The 20,906-nt window shown below is 45.2% G+C and overlaps 1 protein-coding gene across 1 annotated transcript; it reads left to right on the forward strand.

The window, feature by feature from the left end:
• Positions 1 to 1,171: 1,171 nt before the first annotated feature.
• On the forward strand, positions 1,172 to 8,143 carry Etv3l (ETS variant transcription factor 3 like). The gene is made up of 5 exons (XM_090339845.1): positions 1,172 to 1,232; positions 1,316 to 1,553; positions 1,795 to 1,984; positions 2,590 to 2,713; positions 7,671 to 8,143. The coding sequence occupies exons 1-5, from the start codon at positions 1,172 to 1,174 to the stop codon at positions 8,141 to 8,143; spliced, it is 1,086 nt and encodes a 361-aa protein (XP_090195971.1).
• Positions 8,144 to 20,906: the final 12,763 nt, after the last annotated feature.

The following is a 20,906-nucleotide window of genomic DNA, read 5'->3' on the forward strand; positions in this document are numbered from 1 at the left end:
AAGTCACCTTGGTTATCGCCTCCTCTGGAATGGGAAGAGTTTATTCCAGATCAACATATCCTCCAGCTCTGAGAGCCTAATACATTCTGGGTTCACCAGAAAAGGAATCCCAAAGCCCCAAGCATGGAAGCCTTCCTCCAGTCCTTATCACTCAGGAATATCCATGGCCTGGCCCACCTTCAGGAGCAAGCCCCTGCCTTCCCATAGTTGTCTCTTCCATCTTCTCTTAGTCCTCCTCTACCTTGCTTCATGTTCCATTGGTGACAGTGGAAACCAGCCTTTTGCATGACTATCCTCTGTTCCACCCAGAATGCTTTGTTTCAATGCTTTTTCCCCTCTTTTTCTTCCCTCCACCTGCATTAGGCAAGTCTGTCTCAACTGGATCTCATTCCAAAAGTCCCTTCCTGGCTTCTCTAATTGAGAACCAATACGATCCTCCTTATGCATGATTCATTAATTCAACAAGTGTTTACAGAATAGCTGTGAGTATAATTCCTAGTGCTGGGATGAGATCCAGATGACGGTAATTAGCAAGACAGCCAGGATTCTGACCTTCTGGAGCTGATATTCTGAGGAGAAGCACAGAGGCCAAAGACACCCTGACAAGTTCCTCACCATTCATGCATTCACACACTCATTCATCCATTCACTATTATGTGTCATGCTCTTGGGACTCAATGGTGGAAATAACACAGAGAAATCCCTGCTGTTCTCACCTGTGAAACTGTTCTAAATACTATTAAAGTATGAGTATGTGTATATGCCAACTCTTCCTTACCCAAGTTCTAGAAACAGCCAAAAATTCATTACATTTTCTCCTCCCTCCTCCTGTGGAAACATCCAACCCCACTAAGCCCTAAGGAGAGATAGCACCCTCTGCCTAAATCCCCCAACAACGCAGGATGGGGGACTCTGTATCCTCTCCCTCTTTATTAAGTGGCTCAGACCCAAGTCCCAGTACTGAGATGGCAGTAAAGAGGTCTCCAAAGAGGCTAAGCCCTACTCTGAGCACAGGGAAACTTCCTGCCCAAACATCCTTTTTCTCCCTGAACAATTGTCTTTTTCCTTGCTGACTTTCTCCATTCCTTCTTTCCCTTGCTCTCAAGTGGTGGCCATTTCCACCGAAAAAATTTCCACCATTTCCAGCTAGTCCTCGTCACTTGGCTTCAGCATGCACTGCGGCTGCTTGGCTGAGGGCATCCCAGCCACCTCTGGCAACTACTGGATCTCAGGTGAGCCTCCTTGCCAGGTTCTCTCACCCCCATGCTCTTGAAGCTACCTTGGATGGGGCCTCACACTCCCCTCCCTACCGCAGGTCTGGCTTTCCCTGACTGGGCCTACAAAGCCGAGTCATCCCCAGGCTCTCGGCAGATCCAGCTGTGGCACTTCATCCTGGAGCTGCTGCAGAAGGAAGAGTTCCGCCATGTCATTGCCTGGCAGCAGGGAGAGTATGGGGAGTTTGTCATCAAGGATCCAGATGAGGTGGCCCGCCTCTGGGGCCGCAGGAAATGCAAACCACAGATGAACTATGACAAGCTGAGCCGGGCCCTCAGGTGAGAGGTGTAGCCAACAAAGCCAGAGAAAGCAGAGTTCAAAGAAAAGCAAAGGAGGCTGTGGTTTCTGGCACTCCTGTCTAATTCCCGCTTCTCCAAGGCTTGGGAAGTGTCCACATGTGTGGGAGGATGCCTCATGTCCTCCAGGATCAGCTCAGGCCAGCCTTGCTGTCCAGGAGATGGGAGCTCTCGATCCAATTTCTTCTCCATTTAGTCTCTTTTCTCAACCTCAAATTTCCAGGTATTACTACAACAAGAGGATCCTGCACAAGACCAAAGGCAAAAGGTTCACCTACAAGTTCAACTTTAGCAAGCTCATTGTGGTCAACTATCCCTTGTGGGAATTTCGGGGACCCCCTTCCTCCCACTTGCTGCTGGGGCCACCTGCCATGTGTCGGCCAGCCCCGGTGCCCATGCACATGCACTGTGAGGTACGTGTGAAAGTCATCCCGGACTACTAGTAACCGCCCCTCTGCTCTCCACCTTGAGTACCACTAGCCTCAATTATTCTGCTTCGTAGGCCCTAAGTGTCCCAGAACCAGGGATTTAATAGTCCAGAGGATACAGCATTCACCTGTAAGAAAGGGTGACTTCTAACCAGGCGTAGTGGCTCATGTCTGTAATCCTAGCTAGTCAAGAGAGTGAGATCTGAGGATCCAGGTTCAAAACCAGCCCGGGCACAAAGTCCATGAGACTCTTATCTCCAATTAACCACCAGAAAGTGGCACTGTGGTTCAAGGGGTAGAGCAGTAGCCTTGAGCTAAAGAATTCAGGGATAACACCCAGGCCCAGAGTTCAAGTCCCCCAACCCACAAAAAAAAGAAAGAAAGAAAGAGTGAGTGGCTTCTGTTCTAGTTATAATCTTCCAGGATTAAATCAAAAGGAAGGGAGTGGAGCCCTCGGGGAGGGTCTAGGGCATGCAAGATGGCATCTAGGATGCAGCAGCAACCACTGATATTTAGCAACTGGTATGAGAATATTTAGTCATTTTAACAACAGGAAAACCCATCCAGTCCACCTTCTCCTCCCTTCGCAGCTCCTGCACAACATGCTGTTCACCCACCAGGCCATGGTGGAGCAGCTGGCTGGACAGCGGATTCCTGGGGAGCAATCTGAGGCCCTAAGGGAAAAGAAGGGGAGCAGCAGCATCAGTAGCCATCGTAAGTGTTGAGGATGGGGGGTGGCGAGGAGAGGGAATCTAACCAGAGGAGGGGCCTTCCTGGCCCAACACATGAAAAAACAGAAATGAGACAAATGTTAATATGTGGGTCATTCATTTTCATTCAGTCTGTGAGGGCAGAGGCCAAGAGATGAAAGGTGGCCCTTTCTCAAAAAAGAGGGGAGAAACGCCAGGAACTGATGCCGAGTAGATATGAAGTAAGCACGTGTCATGGGAGGGAACCGTGGAGAAATGACCATTTCTGTAAGAGATGAGAAGTGTGAAGAAAGACAGAGGGAAATAGCAGTCATAAAAACAAAACAACAACAAAAACTGTAGCAAATCTGGGGATAATTCTGGAAGACTAGCTAGCAGCTGGCTATGTCAGAGTGAATTATATGTTCAGGAAGGGTGAGAGATGGCATTGGAAGGCAAACTGGTGTCCTGTCCCAGAAGACTTCAGAAAGCAATCTAAAGAGGTTGGATTTCATCCTAAGAAACGAGGGGACCCAGTACAGAGATACATGCTCCTATCTTCATGTCATTCACATTTCAGAAGGTCTTTGGCTTACAATGCTTTCATTTAGGACTTCTTTTTAATTTTACAATGGTGCAAAAACATAGATATTCCATAGAAACCATACTTGGGATTAGGAATTTTTTTTTTTGTCAGTCCTGGGCTTGGGCTCAGGGCATGAACACTGTCCTTGGACTTTCTCAAGGCTAGCACTCTACCACTTGAGCCTCAGCACCACTTCCGGCTTTTTGCTACGTATGTGGTACCGAGGAATTGAACCCGGTTCTTCGTGCATGGTAGGCAAGCACTCTACCTCTAGGCCAAACTCCCAGCCAGGGATTCAGAATTTTTATCTTTCCTGGGGCCAGTAATAAAAGGAATATGATCGTGAGAGTAAACAACTAGTAGCTAGCCAGGGGCAGGTGGTTCACACCTGTAATCCTAGCTACAGAGGAGGCTGAGATCTGAGGATCACGATTTGAAGCCAGACTGGACAGAAAAGTCTGTGATACTCTTATTTCCAATTAACCAGCAGAAGGCCAGAAGTAAAGGTGTGAGTTAAGTGGTAGAGTGTCAATCTTGAGTAAAAAAAGGTAAATGAGATCAAGAATCTCTGAGTTCAACTTCCAGTATTAGAATACACACACACACACACACACACACACACACGCACACACACACACTGATAATCTATAGTGCACTGTGCTGCTAAATTGTGATAGTCTGTAAACTAAATACTAATACATTTTTGCTTATGGTGTTTTGTCCCCCAGTCCTGCAGCTTGAACTCAGGGCCTGGGCACTGTCCCTCAGCTTCTTTTTCTCAAGGATTACACTCTACCACTTGAGTCATAGCACACTTCCAGCTCCTTTACTTGATATGGTACTGAGGAATTGAACCCAGGGTTTATTTACAGTATTCTTAACTTATAATGGCTGGGAATGTGACCTAGTGGTAGAGGGCTTGCCTAGCATGCACAAAGCCCTCAGTTCAATTCCTCAGTACCACATACACAGAAAAAGCCGGAAGTGGTGCTGTGGCTAGCCTTGAGAAAACACAAGAATAGTGCTCATGTTCTGAATTCTTGCCCCAGGAATGGCAAAAAAAAAAAAAAAAGTAGATAAATAAATAAATATAACCCTATCATAAGTCAAGCACTATGGTTGTGCTGAGTTGGAATTGCAGGCAGGAGGCTGGCAGTAAAAAGCTGTGTGTGTGTGTGTGTGTGTGTGTGTGTGTGTGTGTGTGTGCGTGTGCACACAAGTGTGAACGCACAAGAGCTGTGCTCTAGTGTCTCACACCTCTAATCCTAGCTATTCAGGAGGCTAAAATCTGAGGATCATGGTTCAAAGCCTAGACAGGAAAACCTATGAGACCCTGATCTCCAATTAACCATTAAAAAGCAGGAAGTGGAGCTGTGGCTCAAGTGATAAAGTACTAATTTTTTTTTTCGGTCATGGGGCTTGAACTCTGGGCCTGGGTGCTATCCCTGAGCTCTTCAGCTCAATGCTAGAGATCTACCACTTGAGCCACAGCATCACTTCCAGTTTTTGGTGGCTAATTGGAGATAAGAGTCTCAAGGAAACCGGCACAATGGCTCATGTCTGTAATCCTAGCTACACAGGAGGCTGGGATCTGAGGATAGCAGTTCAAAGCCAGCCTGGGCACTAAAGTCTATGTGACTCTTATCTCCAATTAACTTCTAGAAAAGCGGAAATGCCACTGTGGTTCAGGGGATAGGGTGGTAGCCTTGAGCTGAATAGCTCAGAGCCAGTGCCCAGGCCCAGAGTCCAAGCCCCAAGATAAACAAACAAACAAAAGTCTTATGGACTTTCATGCCTGGGCTGGCTTTGAACCTTGATCCTTAGATCTCAGCCTCCTGAGTAGCTAGGATTACAGGTGTGAGCCACCAGCACCCAGCTTAGAGTACTAGTTTTAAGCAAAAAAAGCCAAGTGAGAACCCAAAGCTCTGGCACAAAAATAAAACTAAAAACGGGTAAGCGACCATGAAATCATAAGCAAGACACAGACCATGGGGCATGAGATAAAGGAGGCTCATATGAAGAGAGATGAGTGAGACAAAGCCCTCTCTTTCTTCCTGTTTAATGCTGTTCTAGTTAATGTGCTGGAATCTGTCCTAGGGCTGAGGCACCCAATACGAACAAGGCTGCCTTTACAAGGCTGGTAGACCAGAATGGGGACAGTTACTATTAGATGTGCAATTCTAACTGCATTACTGCACAGAGGGGAAGCTGAGGGTGCCAAGGGCAACAAGGAAGACTTCCTTGTCAAAGTGAGGTTTAAGCTGACACCTAAAGTGCACAGAGATGTCAGCTGAGCTCAGAGGGAGCCAAGAAAGCATGGCACAGAGAGAGAGAGAGAGAGAGAGAGAGAGAGAGAGAGAGAGAGAGAGAGAGAGAGAGGACCAAGGTGACACCTGGTCATGGAGTAAGAAAAGAAGGTGGAAATGGAGACTCCAGTTGGCTCTTGGAACAACAAAATCAGATGATCTATGGAAAAGGTCAGAAACACATAGGCAATGAAGATTCTTCTATAGAGGCCCAAGAACTATCCCTCCTCTCTTGACATTCCTTGGAACAAAGACCCCGGGCCTTCACTCCACCCCCTATACTGCTGGGGGCCCAAACTCTATGCCCCCTCAAAGCACTGCTGAGGCTCAGGTGTGAGGGAGCCAGGATCAGACTGGCCTCCCAGGGCCTCCAGTCTGTCAACCTGAAACTACACAGCACCTGAACAACCTCACTGTTGCTATATCCGACTCACACTCTTGGCTATGGGCATGAAGCTCCCCACTTTGGGAAACTGTGGAGGGGAGATAAAAAAAAAAGAGCCCTCACTGGACTGGGAGTGTGGCTTAGTGGTAGAGGGCTTGCCTAGTATATATGAAGCCCTGGGTTTAATTCTTCAGTACCACATATACAGAAAAATCCAGAAGGGGCACTATGGCTCAAGTAGTAGAGCGCTAGCCTTGTGAAAGCTCAAGGACAGTACTCAGGCCCTGAGTTCAAGCCCAAGGACTATTAAAAAAAAAAAAAAAGGTCCCAACTTAGAGGGTCTCCTTTGGACCTGTCACTCTCCTGAACAACACGGAAGGTTTAAGTCACTAGAGTTGATAGCCACTACAAGTCCTGCTTTAGGATTGAGATTTTAGAGCACTGCCATCTCCCATAAAGCATGTGTCCCCAGGGAGGAAGATGCTGCGAAGCAGGGGAGCGTGGGCCCACAGAAGCCCCCAAGGGCCCAACCTTCCTTGACCTTTTAAGAAGGATGCTGGCCCACAGAGAGAGTATACTTTTACAGGGGTTTCTGTGTTTTCTTATGGATGACCAGTGTGATTATTTTTCTCTCTTCAGAGACTGAGGAAACATTGTTCCTATCAAAGAAACTGGATGTGTTATATAATAATTAATATGTGTTCCCAGTTTGTATTCACTATAGCTCCACCCAAGTGACCACATTGCATTGATTCTTGCTTTTAGTTAAATCGTGCAGCAGGCGGTTTTTCTTGTTGAAATGACATTCTGTGTGGTCTCCAGACACCCCGGGGTGGCATCCCTACCCAGGAACCTGGAAAGTAGGAGAGGGAAGAGGGCAGATTTAGAAAGAATGGGAGGAGGAAAGTGGAGGAGGAAGAGAGCTATGGGCCAGAACCTGGCAAAAGAGGGAGACTGAGGCTTCCCCTCCCCCCCCCACCGTGGCCTTAAACCTCATAGCACTGAACTCTGCAGACCCCTTCTGTTTCTGAGCTTCTTTTGTTCACGGCTAGCACTTTCCCACTTGAACCAGATTTCCACTTCCAGCATTTTTGGTGGCTAATTGGAGATAAGAGTCTCAAGGCTGACTTTGAACTCTGATCCTAAGATCTCAGCCTCTTGAGTAGCTAGGATTGTAGGCATAAACTGTGGACACCCAGCTTGAGACTTACAAATGTAAGTAACAAACCCAAGACTCCACAGCGAGCTAGAAATTCAAGTCTTTGGCTGCAAGGGTGAGAAGAGTAAAGAATGGGTTCATTGAGTTTTATCAAAGAAATATCCTTCAGTCATTTCTTGACATGTTTTCATTGAGCTCTTCATCTATCTGGGACAAAATAAAACAGATGCAGTTTCTGTGCCCACCAAGATGGATACAGACGTTAGAGAAAGGAACATACAAGTGACTAGTTGAGAAAGTGCCGTAAGAAAAGGCACAGAGAGTGATGACAGGAGGTGATACAGGGGAGGGAGCCTCTCTGTGTGACATCCCCGAAGACACAACATTTACAGTGAAGCTGAAGAAAGACAAGGGTGGGGTGGGGGGGGGCAGGCACAGAGGGAGACTCTGAAGCAAGAAGTCGAAAGAAATGGAAAATAGGAGGTTTGAGGGGTATCTCCAAGAGATGGTGCACCCTCCTGACTTTGTTTCTTTTGCCTTCTCTAGGATTTGGCTCTGTCCCAGCATCGTGTTGGCTTGGCTCTGGCTGCCATTTTGGAAGCCTCCAAAGCGAGCTGCCTAGTTTTGCTTCCCTCACTCCGGCACTGCCGCTTCATGTCCCCCTTGACTGGAACCGTCTCCCAGGGGCCTTCTTCCCTCCTATCACCTCAGAGCAGCAGCTCCCAGGGTCTTCTAAGCCAGGCACCCTGCTCACAGGTGCAGGCTGTCCCCCGGGGTCTTGTCATTTTCCAGGGCTCTCCTTGCTGGCTGGGCTGGGTCAGGGTGCAGGTGAGAGGCTCCTGTCATTCAGGCCTGAAGGGTTAGAAGTAAAGCCTGACCTCATGGTGGGGGCAAAAGAGAGTCTGGATCCTAGGGAAGGCTTCTCCTCAGAGACCCATGGACAGAGAACTGGGGAGGAAAGCCCTGAGAACCCCAATCTGGACAACCTCAGAGTGGTGTGGCCTTTGGACCCTCCTTAATTGAAGAGAAAAATATGAAGGGGGGTGGTCCCCAAACTCCTCTCTCCTTACCTCCCTTCCTTGTGGTGTTGTGCCTTCTTCTGGCTGGACACTATTTGAACTTGAAGAAGGATTCACAGGGCTGGGATTGAACCCCAGATGGAGCCTTGCAGGACTGTGTGAATGTGGGGGTGGGGAAGCACAGTTGGGGATCCTGTCTCCCAGAGATCCCATCAAATTTAAGAGATATACCTGACCTCAACCTTTTTCAACAGAAATGAATCATTATTTGAATCATCCCCTAACTTCCTTCAAGAAAGGGAAAAGTCAAAGGCCTCTGCTGGGGGTGGGGGGAACTAGGGGTGACTGCTTTCTTCTCTGGGCTTTTCTCCCCATCCAGGCTAAGGTTTCCAGTCCCTTTCCCATCCCGGATTACTGAGTCCTTGGGGAACTCCCATCCCAGGAAGGTACTACCTTCAGTCTCCATTCACCCAAGACCCAGACAGGTGGTGGAGAGGGGCTGGCTTCCACATCTCTGTAATACTCCACTGCTGACCAATAATAAAATGCTCTTGGCAATGCCTCTTAGTTGATAGCCTCCCTCAACCTGTCCCCACTCTCTCTCCCACCCTCTGCATTCCTCTGGTATCTTGATCCCCTGCAGAGCTAAACACCTTTGGGGAGTGTGGCTAGGAAGGAGGAGAGAGGGCTTTCTGAGGACCTGGGGTCCAAGTAGGACTGGAAAGCGAGATAGCCAATGTGCTTCCTCCCACTGTCATCTCGGAAGGAAGCAGGGGAGGAGGGAGTTTCCAGGAGTTATAGGAAAGCTATGGTCTTTAGAGAATGACCCTCAGATCTCTGTGGAAGACTTCTGGAGAATCCTAAGAACTGGAAAGAAAAAAGAGGCTGTAACAGGGTCCCTTTTCCTCTGCTCCCTTCTCCCCATCAAGCACAAGCATAGCGAGCAAAGCAAACTTGAAGAAGCATGGGGAGAAACATGAAAAAGAGAGTCTTTTATTCAACCACTGACATACCAATGGAGAAGAATGCTACACAAGCCACGGCCACTGAACCACATTGCTCTCTTGTCTCTAGGCCACCACTTACACAGCTAGTACTTGTCATTCCTCCTATGTATGAAATGGAGCATGAACTAGGGAGGCACAGAGAGTCCCTCTGATCATTCTTTGTCCCTACCCCTTCAATCCCTTCTCATCGGCTGTCTGTTTCTTCTCCCTCCTTGTGGCAGATCCATTGCCAGTTGATTCAATGGGGAAAAGACTCAGAGTGGGTGGGGTGGACCCTTACCCACAAAAGGTCAAGATGAGTAAAGAACCCAGCCTCCCATTTTGAAGCTGGACCTAAGCCAGGAGAAAGGAACTGTAAGAGTTCACTTTACTCTCCCTCCCTCAGTTCAGATCCACAGAAGAAACCTCAGATTCTCTTTCCCGGTCAAACTCACAGAGGAAACTACGCTCTACTTGTCCCCAGAGCCCCAGGCCCAGTCCCAGGGGGGTTTGTATCATCCTGTTCAGTTTGGGGAGAACAAGAATTGTCTTTTCAGCACCAGGAAGTGGGCAGAGCTGGCATGGACTTGGGACTTGTTCAGAGAGCCAGCAGCATTGTCAGCAGTGCCTCCATACCACAATGAGAACCCTCATGTCCTTAGCCTGACCCTTCCTTATCCTCTTCAGAGGTTTATCACACACACACACACACACACACACACACACACACACACACACACTGTGATATCTCTATTCTGAGATTTCCCTTTAGGATAAGTGAACCCAGCATACTCAAAGCACTCAAAACACAGCCCAGAGAACATGCAGCCAGATGGCACTCTGTTTAGATAATAGACTGGAATAGAGCATAGCTTCTCCACCTTGTGTCACTTTTGGCATTCAGGGGTGCATAATTCATCATTGTGAAGAGTTATTCTGTGTAACCCTAGGTATTTAGCAACATCTGGGGCCTATACAAATAGCACCCCCCCTCCCCAACCAATTGTGGCAACACTAAATATCTAGACATTGTTACATTTCCCCAGGGAAAGGAGAAAATGGCCCACAGTTGACAATCGCTTAAGTAGAGAATGACTTGAGCAAATCCAGATGTTCTGTCTGGCAAAAAAAAAGAAAAAAAAAAAAGTGTCCTCTTCCCCCAGAGAGAACTGCTAGTCTCCATATTACAAGAGTGCCCTCTGGTGGCCAGAGTCAGTATTCCGTGCCTAGAGCTCTGGACTAGGGTAGAGCCCAAGAAGGATTCTACATGAGGTGAAGAGGTAAGAGCACCTTGGAGGGATAGGGAGTTTGGCCTATTGGTAGACTGCTTGCTAGCTTGTACAAAGACCTGGGTTCAATTCCTCAGTACCACATACATAAAAAAGCCAGAAGTGGTGCTGTGGCTCAAGTGGTAGAGCCCTAGCTCTAGGAAAGCCTAAAGACATTGCTCAGGACCTGAGATCAAGTCCAGGACTGGCCAAAAAACCAAAACAACAATAACAACACCCTTGGAGTCCTCTGAGAGAAGGAAGAGAGATGGCCTAAAAGTAGTCTGAAAACATTCCTATTTCAACCCCTCCTAGCAGATCATAGACAAGTTACCACAAACTACAGGTTGTCAGTCCCTTGTGATACAGTCAAGTCCATAGTGAACCCCAGATATCATCTACTCTGGCCATCTAGACCACCAGCCTCACTCAGGAATAGCATGCCATAGATGTGCTCTGCCAAGAGCTGTGGAGATCTGGATAAGACAGAAAAATCAGTTCACCAATACTCTTGCTCCTGGGCAGATTCACTAATGAGATCCAGCAATTTTAAGGAGTCAGACTTTCAGGCTGCATGAAGCTAATACTGTTCAGAGCTAGAAGGATCCTTTTGAGATCATCAAGCTCAACCCCTCTAATTTTACAAGCCCAGAGAGAAGAAGGGACTTGTTCCAAATCATACCTATAGAAGAGCCAAATTTAGGACATAAATGTCCTAATTATCAGTTAATGTTCTTTCCATCTTACCATAATCACTTGCCTGGATAGTTTAAGAGGTATTTAAAATTCCTTAGAAATAAGGTTTCTTATATAGGTAAAGGGAGATTTTAGAAGTTATTCTTATGATGGTGGAGGGTGGGAGAGTGTGCATGCCCATTTTGGGGCTTGAACTCAAGGCCTCATGCTTTTCCTCAGCCTCTTTGCTGAAGGCTGATACTCTACCACTTGAGCCACACATGCACTTCCAGCTTTTGCTGGTAAGTTGGTGATGAGAATTTTCTCAGATTTGTCTGTTCATGGTAGCTTTAAATCATGATCCTCAGACCTCAGCCTTCTGAGTATCTAGGATTACAGGTATCAGCCACCAGCATATTGAATTCCTATTGTTTTTAATATGACCATAGTAATAATAAATGTTTTCCTTTTTTTCTTTTTTTTGGCAGTGCTAGAGATTGAACTCACTTAACAGCTCCTTTTTGTGTTTGTCTTTTTTTCAAGATAACCAACTCCTGTTTTATAACTGGCTGGATTCCTTTCTTGGTGATGGGGGGGGGGGTATTGAACTCTGAGCCTGGGTGCTGCCCCTTAGTCTTCAATTCAAGGCTACCACTTTACCAACTGTCTGGCTTCCAATCCTCTTACTTTTGCTTTCCTTTATCACTGGAATGACAGGCACAGACTTGTGTTCTCAGGCATTGGTTGAGATAGAGTCTTTCCAACTCTAATGTCCAAGCTAGTCTTGAACATGATTCCCTATTTCTGCTATCAAGATGCTAAGATTGTATGCTTGAGCCACTGCACTCCTGAGCGCCTTTTGGTGTTTGGGTACAGGCTGCTGTCTTGAGTTGGCCTCTCATTGTCTCATAAGCACATCAGTATTGTTTATGAACACCAACATTGTATCTCCATAAAGTTGGGTAATGCCACACTCTACTGGAACATGGAAGTTTTTTGGTCAGTAGAACGCTTGATTAGCAAATAGAAGAAGTCTTGGAGGTTTAAAATCAAAGCAAAATATTTTCTACCCTGTATTGCTGTCAGCAGTAATCCCCACCTGCTCCCTTTCATTCTCTAATGACAGCTCTGACACACAGGGGAGGAAAACACAAGCATTTGCGTGTTTCATATGCACACTTCATGTTAAAACATGTTCTGTATTAGGGCAATCTGTCTTTGTGATCAATATTGAATGTGCTTGTGTCACACTAGATGGCAAAGGTCAGTCATGGCACCTGGCCTCTTACACAACCAAGTGATGCAACACGTGATGTAGCTAAGCACAACTGGCTCACACCCGTAATCCTAGCTACTTAAGAGACTGAGGTCTGAGGCAGGAAAGTCTGAAACTCTTATATCCAGTTAATTAGCAAAAAAGATCAAAGTGGAGCTATGGCTCAAGTGGCAGAGCAGCACTCGAGAGAAAAAGCTCAAGGACAGCTCCCAGGTCCTAAGTTCAATCCCCACAACTGGCATAATTAATTAATTAAATCAATAGGCTATGTTGAAACTGTTTTGAGTGGGGAGGAGCATAGGGGAGAGTTACAGAGGGAAGACTGACCAGGAAACATTGAATTCCTGTGAGAAATGTCACAATGAAATCTCCCTCTAAGTAACATGTTTAAGAAATAGATAGAGGGCCAGGAGTTTGGCCTAGTGGTAGAGTGCTTGCCTAACATGCACGAAGACCCAGGTTCGATTCCTCGGTACCACATACATAGAAAAAAGCCAGAAGTGGTGCTGAGGCTCAAGTGGTAGAGCTCTAGCCTTGAGAAAATCCAAGGACAGTGCTCAGGCCCTGAGCTCAAGCCCAGGACTGGCAAAAAAAAAAAAAAAAAAAAAGATAGATAGATAGATACACACACACACACACACACACACACACACACACACACACACACACACAAGCTAGATAGAAAGGCTAAAAGCCTGGCTCAAGTGATAGAGCACCTAGTAAACAGGAGGTGCTTAAGCTACATTATCACTAAAAATATAAAGTAAAGCCAGGCTCACTCAGGAGGCTGAGACTTGAAGATCAAGGTCTAGCTATTCAGGAGGCTGAGATTTGAAGATCAAGGTTCAAAGCCAGCCCTGGCACAAAAGACTGAGAGACTCTTATTGCCAATTAATCCCTAGAAAACAGGAAGTGGGGCTGTGGTTGAAAGGATAGGGCAGTAGCCTTGAGCTGAAGAGCTCAGGATGGCGCCCAGACCCAGAGTTCAAGCCCCATGACCCACAAAATAAATAAAGAAAGAAATAAAATATGCAGTAAATAAGGATTGTTAATATATTTTTTAAATAAGCAAAGAAATAAAAGACCAATCAGCAATTCTCCTGAAAGGAAAATAAAATTATTTGATGGTCATTTATTTGTACTATATATTCATGGCATACAAAACCATAAAAGCAATGGCATTTTCCCAACCAAATAGAAACAGAACTATAAAGCTAATACACTTTAAAATGAAAACATTAATTTATTGCAATAGATGATATTTAGTAAAATTAAGTGCTTCTGCAAATGTTATCATGGAAGCGTCCGCTCCAGTAAGGGGTCTTCAGCTTTGGCACTCTGCGATGACTCACTTTTCTTTACTGGAACTTGTGCTCTCTCCTTGTCACCCCAGCCTGCGGGAGGACTTTTGTCCTCTGAGAGCAAAGGCATCATTTACATATTAAGTCTGCCTCTGTTCTCTTCTCATTAGCAGAGACAATTAAAGCAGCCCTATTTTGTACCAGCTCAACAGAAACACAAAGGCAAATGCAGACACTGAAATCACTTGGGCAGATGCATTATAAAGTGCCACCCAGATGACCCCAAACTCGTTTCTCCTTTGTTATTTTATTTTATATTATCATTAAAAGTAAGATGTAGGGGCCAGGAGTTTGGCCTAGTGGTAGAATGCTTGCCTAGCATGCATGAAGATCCACATTCATGGAAAAAGCTGGAAGTGGTGCTATGGCTCAAGTGTTAGAGCTCTAGCCTTGAGAAAGCCCAAGGACAGTGCTCAGGCCCTGAGTTCAAGCCCCCTGGAGGGAGGGGGCAGGAGGGGAAAGTAAGATGTAATAGTTAACCCTTCCCCATAAATTCAATATGCTTCAGGGTAAGATCTAAAGAACCAAGTCCAGGCTCCACACAGCATGAGACCCAGAGGCTCAGTACTGTAACACACACACACACACACACACACACACACACCACCATCCACTAGACACTTGGGTGCCACCATACTATGTCTCTTTGCCTTGAATGCCTGTTGATCCCTCCAACAAGGCCACCCTCCATCTTCTTTCTAGACTCCTCATCATTTAAGTTCATCCTGACTCCTTAGGCCAGCCTTTCCTCTATGCATGGAGTCCTCAGATCACTAATGACATCTTGTGGACATGATCCTGAACTGTAGGCCACCCCAGGAGAAGAACAAATCCCCCCTCCCCCCACCCCGTCCCCATCAGTCTTTGAGGATTCATAGGGCCTGATCAACTGCAGCATAAGAACAACAGCTACTGGACTGAAATTTAGGCTGTTCAGTATGGAGGAGAGAAACTCTCTCTGTGACTGGCTGGCTGTGGCTGTGACCTTAGGCATATCATTTTGCCGTCTCCCAACCATGAAACAGACATCACAGATATATTGGTCCAAGTGCAGAATTACAAGGAAATTTTTACTTTACAGCATTATTTTAAAAACAGAAATTTCATACCAAGCACTCACTGGTAGTTCACACCTATAATCCAAGCTACTTAGGAGGCTGAGATCTGAAGATAACCCACTGGAAGCCAGCCCAGGCATGAAAGCCCAGAAGATTCTTATCTCTAATTGGCCACCTAAAAATGGAAAGTAGAGCTGTGGTTCAAAGTAGTAGACCACTAGCCTTAAGTAAAGGAGCTTAGAGATAGTGCCCAGGCCCTGAGTTCATGTCCTGAAACCAGGAACAAATTAGAGCAACCTAAATATTTGTCTGTAGTGTACTAGTTACAGTGCATCCATACAATGGAACATTAGGCACAGTCAAAAAGAAAAAGGGAGTTCTTTGCAGGTTGTATACATTACCTCTAAGATTTAGAGAAAAATGCAGAGGCAGCACAGTATGTGGGAATGTCAGCGTCTGTCTAAAATGGAGAAACATCGAATTTTATTTAATATCACATATTAAAAGTCTGAAAGGAGGGGCTAGGAGTTTGGCCTAGTGGTAGGGTGCTTGCCTAGCATGCATGAAGACCGGGGTTCAATTCCTTGGTACCACATACATAGAAAAAAGCTGGAAGTGATGCTGAGGCCCAAGTGGTAGAGCTCTAGCCTGGAGAAAGTCCAAGAACAGTGCTCAGACCCTGTGCTGAAGCCCAGGACTGGCAAAAAAAAAAACAAAAAAACAAACAAACAAACAAAAGTCTAAAAGGAACTGGGGAAGTAGCTCAGTAGCAGAGAGCTTTTCTAACTTGTGTGAGTCTGTATGTTCAGTTCCCAAAATTGAAAGAAAAAAAAGAGTCTGAAAAAAATAAATAACAACTAACAATAGAGGTATTATTATTATTATTATTATTATTATTATTATTATTATTATCAGTCATGGGGCTTGACCTCTGGGCCTGGGCACTGTCCCTGAGCTCTTTAGCTCAAGGCTACTGCCCTACCCCTTGAGCAACAGCCCTACTTCCGGTTTTCTAGTGGAGATAAGTCTTGGGTTCGTTAGTGCCCAAGCTGGCTTTGAACCTCAATCTTCAGCTCTCAGCCTGCTGGATAGCTAGTATTACAGGCATGAGCCACCCCTGCTCAATAGAGGTTTTGTATTTGGGAGAAGAAGATAGGTAGATAGAGGACAGGTAAGAAGTACATTTTTCACTATATACATTTTATACAGTATGGTACTTCAAATTGTTAGGTTATAAGACTATAATTATAGACCATAGACCATATCACTTTTTTTTTGCCAGTCCTAGGGCTTGAACTCAGGACCTGGGTGGGCACTGTCCCTGAGCTGCTTTTGCTCAAGGCTAGCACTCTGCCACATGAGCCACAGTGCCACTCCAGCTTTTTCTGTTAATGTGGAACTGAGGAATCAAACCCAGGACTTCATGCATGCTAGGCAAGCACTCTATCACTAAGCCACATTCCCAGACCCTTATCACTCTGTGTGTGTGTGTGTGTGTGTGTGTGTGTGTGTGTGTGTGTGTGTGTGTATGCACATGTACACACGCTCATTGATCCTGGGGCCTGGCTTCTGTCCCTGTTGAAGGCTAGCAGTTTTCCACTTGAGCCACAATTCACTTCTGGCATTTTTGCTCCTTAATTGAAGATAAGAACTGGCAAAAAATAAATAAATAAAAAAGCCACGGTGGCTAATGCCTAAGGAGGCTGAAATTTGAGGATCACAGTTCAAAGCCAACCAGGGCACAAAAGTCCCTGAGACTCTTATTTCCAATTAACCACTAGAAAACTGGAAGTGGGGCTGTGGCTCAAATGATAGGGTGGTAGCCTTGAGCTGAAGAGCTCAGAGACAGCACGCGGGCCCAGAATTCAAGCTCCATGAGTTACAACAATAACAAAAAAAAAAAGAAGGTAAGAATCTTCAAGATAAGAACTTTTCTGCTCCAGCTGACTTTGAACCTCAATTCTCAGATCTCAGGCATGAGTCCATATTAATTTCATGAAAATTACATAAAGTTAAAAGTAAATGGCAGCTAGGTACCAGTGGTTCATGACTGTAGTCTTAGCTATTCAGGGGTCTGAAGTCTGAGAATTGAGATGCAAAGCCAACCTTAGCAGTCAAACATAAGAGATTCTGAATTCCAATAAACTAGCAAAAACTAAGAGTGGATATGTGGCTTAAGTGATAGATAGCCAACACTGAGCAAAAAGGCTAAGCAAGATCATAAAGCCCTAAATTCAAGCCTGAGTATCAACACACACACACACACACACACACACACACACACACACACATTAAATGGCACTATTACCTGTCATAACTATATCAGAGGATCAAACAGGAAGGTCAAGTAACTTGCAAACACATGTGCTATTGTTATAAAAATGCAATAATGACATTTATTTTGAAACTGATATCCTGTGGTAGTGATAATTATTCTATTTATTGACTTATTTTTGTCAGTTGTAGGGCTTGAACTCAGGGCCTCAGTGCTGTCCCTGAGCCTCTTTCTGCTCGACTAGAACTCTACTACTTGAGCCATAGCTCCACTTCTAGTTTTTGAGTGGTTAATTGGAAATAGTCTCATAGGGACTTTTCTGTCCAAGCTGGCTTTGAACTGCAGTCTTCAGATCTCATCTAACATATAACCATTAGGGATGTTTCAAGCTTTTCTATTGTTTTACATAAAAATAAAAAGAGGGGGGTATCAATGGCACACACTTTAATCCTGGCTACTCAGGAGGCTGAGGGCTGAGGTAGGGAAGTTTATGAGACTCTTACCTTTAATTAGAAACCAATATGCCAGAAGTGGAACTGGCCCAAGTGACAGAGTGTTAGCCTTGAGAGAAAAAGCTCAGAGACAGCACCCAGCCCCTGAGTTCAAGCCCCAGGACCTACAAACAAATACAAGACAGAAAGAAGAAAAGTGACCACCACTAGATTGATACACAATCTTGCATCTGCTTTTGATATAGAAGTTCCTGCCCTCAAACCTGGCCAGCAAAGAGACTTATAACAGCACCCTCTTCAAGTAGAGCCTTTTGCGTCCTACCCTTCCTTAAGCTCCAGTCACACCCCCCACCTTCTCATAGACCCCTCCTACAACCTGAGACTCTTCCTTGATAGTCTCAAATGCCTGTCATCGATTCTACACATTATTTTCATATTGTGCCTCAGAGCAAGCTCCACTCAAATGCTGAGTTGACTCATGAGAACTTGAAACAGCACTAATCATCCAGATAGGTCACTTCTGATGGCCTTCTTGCCTCTCATCTCTCTTCCCCTTTGTAACTGTTTCCAAGAAACCAGAACTGGAGAGAGGAATGCCAAGGTTTGCTTTTGGAGAAGAGCCAGGAAACATGCAAATGATAGTTCAGTAATTTCCTCAAGCATTCTGCAATAAGTCAGTTCAAGGCATGGCTGAAAAGACTTCAAAAGAAGAAATACATGAGATCAAATATATTGAGTGCCTAGTGAGTGCCAGGCTCTGTGCTAGATAAATAGCAGGATGGATGCCGCTGTTCTCCAAAAAGAAAAAAAAATCCTGAGTGAAAGCATTTGCCAACTATCAGTGGTGTATCTAGTCCTGTAACAGTCTAGTGAGCTACATGACCACAGTAGATGTAGAATTGGAAAGAGATGTGCACAACTGGCTCTCATGGGCCAGTACAAGTACACACTGAACAAAATGTACATAGACTAAAATTCATGAGCTTAACTGAGACGGGGGCGGGGGGGGGAGGGCGGGGGGGAGGGTAATGGGTACCAAGACATGTGAAAGGGTATCAATGTATGTGAATTAATGCACCATCTGGCAAATATCATGTAACCCTTTTATTAATTACAATAAAATATATAAAAAATAAAATAAAATTCATGAGCTTATAGGATAATAACTTTTATTGAATGCCTAATGTAAACAAAGAAGAAGGATCTATTTTAGCACATGGTTTTGGAGGGTTCTGTCCATGATTGTCTGGTCAGAACACCATGGCAAGTAGAAGTGTATGGCAGAGAAAGTTCATCTCATGAGAGACAGGAAACAGAGAGCCCAAGGATGAGACTTGGGACCAGATATAACTTTCAAAGGCACCCTCTCCTCACTCAGTGACGTACTCTCCTCCTAGAACCCTCCTCCTCCTAAAGAATATAGTATCTAGCCAGGCACAGTGGCTCATGCCTATAATCCTAGCTACTCAGGAGGCTGAGATTTGATGATCAAGGTTCAAAGCCAGCCCAGACACTAAAGTCCATGAGGCTCATATCTCCAATTAAAATAGAGTGGTAGCCTTGAGCTGAAGAGCTCAGGGACAGTGGCCAGCTGAGTTCAAGCTCCATGACCCACAATATATATATGTATGTATATATATATATATATATATATCCCCAAATAGCACCATCTGTTGGTAACCAAGTGTTTAACATGTGTACCCTGTAAGGGATATTTTTCTAGTCAAACCACAACATTCTGCCTCTGGCCCAAAAGGCTCCTGTCTATCACATAATACAAAAAAAAATATATTGAGTCCATTTCCAAGAATTCTCATGGTCTTAACAATTCCAACATTGTTCATAAATCTTAGTTCAGTCTTCCCTGACTGTGAATCTCTGAAAAATAAAAAAATAAGGCTGGGTACTAGAGACTCACACTGATAATCCTAGCTACTTAGGAGGCTGAGATCTGAAGATTGCGATTTTAAGCCAGCCCAGGCAAGAAAGTCCATGAGACTCTTATCTCCAACTAACCACCAAAAAGCTAGAAGTGAAGCTATAGTTCAAGTGGTAGAGTGCTAGCTCTGAGCAAAAAAGCTCAGGGACAGCATCCAGGCGCAGAATTCTAGCCCTAGGATCAACACACACACACACACACACACACACACACACACACACACACACACACACACTCATATGACATAGTTACAAGATACAGTGACAGACTAAACCTTCCCACTACCAAAGAGAAGAATGGGGGAATGGCAAGGAAGGATCAGACCAAAGCAAGGTTGAAATTGAGCCAGGCAAACAGTAAATTTTGTAGCTCCATGCCCAACATCTGGGACATATGGTGTCCTCATGTGAACTCTAACAGGCTTGGAAAGCCCCATCCCTTTGCCTTCACTGTTTGTAGCCCACACAGGCTCTCTCATAGGCTTGCTTTACTGGTAGCCTACAGCTCTCCTCTGCAGATCTCTAGATCCCTGGCATCTCTGCATCTTGCGATCTCCATTGCAGTAAAAGCTTTACACATCAAGCTCTCAGGGGCTGACCCTGACCTACATGGGCTGACCTTCCAGCCTTCCTTTGAAATTTGGGTGGAAGCCTTCATGATTTCACAACACTTGGAGTTTGCAAGCCTGCAAACCCAGCATCATATAGGAGATGCCAAGGTCTGCTGCCAGCTCAAGCAATAGCAAATCCCCCTGGAAAGTAGCTTCAGAAGCCTCTGAATGCCTGGATGGCTGCACACAGTGAAAGCAAATCTAAGGAAACACTTTACTCTGCTGCCCTTGGTAAGCAAGTCACCCAGGAGGCCTTCTCTTAGGGAAAAGTCTTTCAAATGAGCTAGTTCTTTAATACCCTAGAGGCTGACATGGGTGTGGTCTGGCCAATTCTTGAGATGCCTTCAAGGCATCTTTCCCATTGTCCTAGATACAAAGTAGCTGATTCTTTTGAAGAGTGTCACTTCTTCAGAAACACTGCCATCCTTAGCTTTCATCTTACTATGGCTTTTCTGATGGAAGGTACAAATATTTCAAGTCTTTGCACTTGGCTTTTGGCCATGACCCAAATGCTAGCCAATCATCTTTACTTTCAGCCTCATGCAGTCTGAAGCTACTATGAGCACAATGTAGAGTTCTTTGTCAGAATGTAACACAAATCATCTTTAGAGAATTCCCAATAAAGTTTTTATTTCTATCTAAAAACTACATGAGTTGAGCTTGCACTGTCAGCGTCCCTGTAGGCACTGAGTCTTCTAGGACTCAATTAAATATCACTTCCTAGAATTCTAGGACTTCCCTGATCCACATCTTCAAAGTTTTCAACAGAGTAGTCCCAAGGTTTGACACTCTCATGATCAGACTTCGTCACAGCAAGATCGCAGTCCCCGAGCTCTTTTCTGTTCAAGGCTATGGCCCTACCC

Source organism: Megascapheus bottae, chromosome 10 (assembly GCF_031878675.1).
Source record: "Megascapheus bottae isolate mThoBot1 chromosome 10, mThoBot2.hap1, whole genome shotgun sequence".
Taxonomy (NCBI): Eukaryota; Metazoa; Chordata; class Mammalia; order Rodentia; family Geomyidae; genus Megascapheus; species Megascapheus bottae.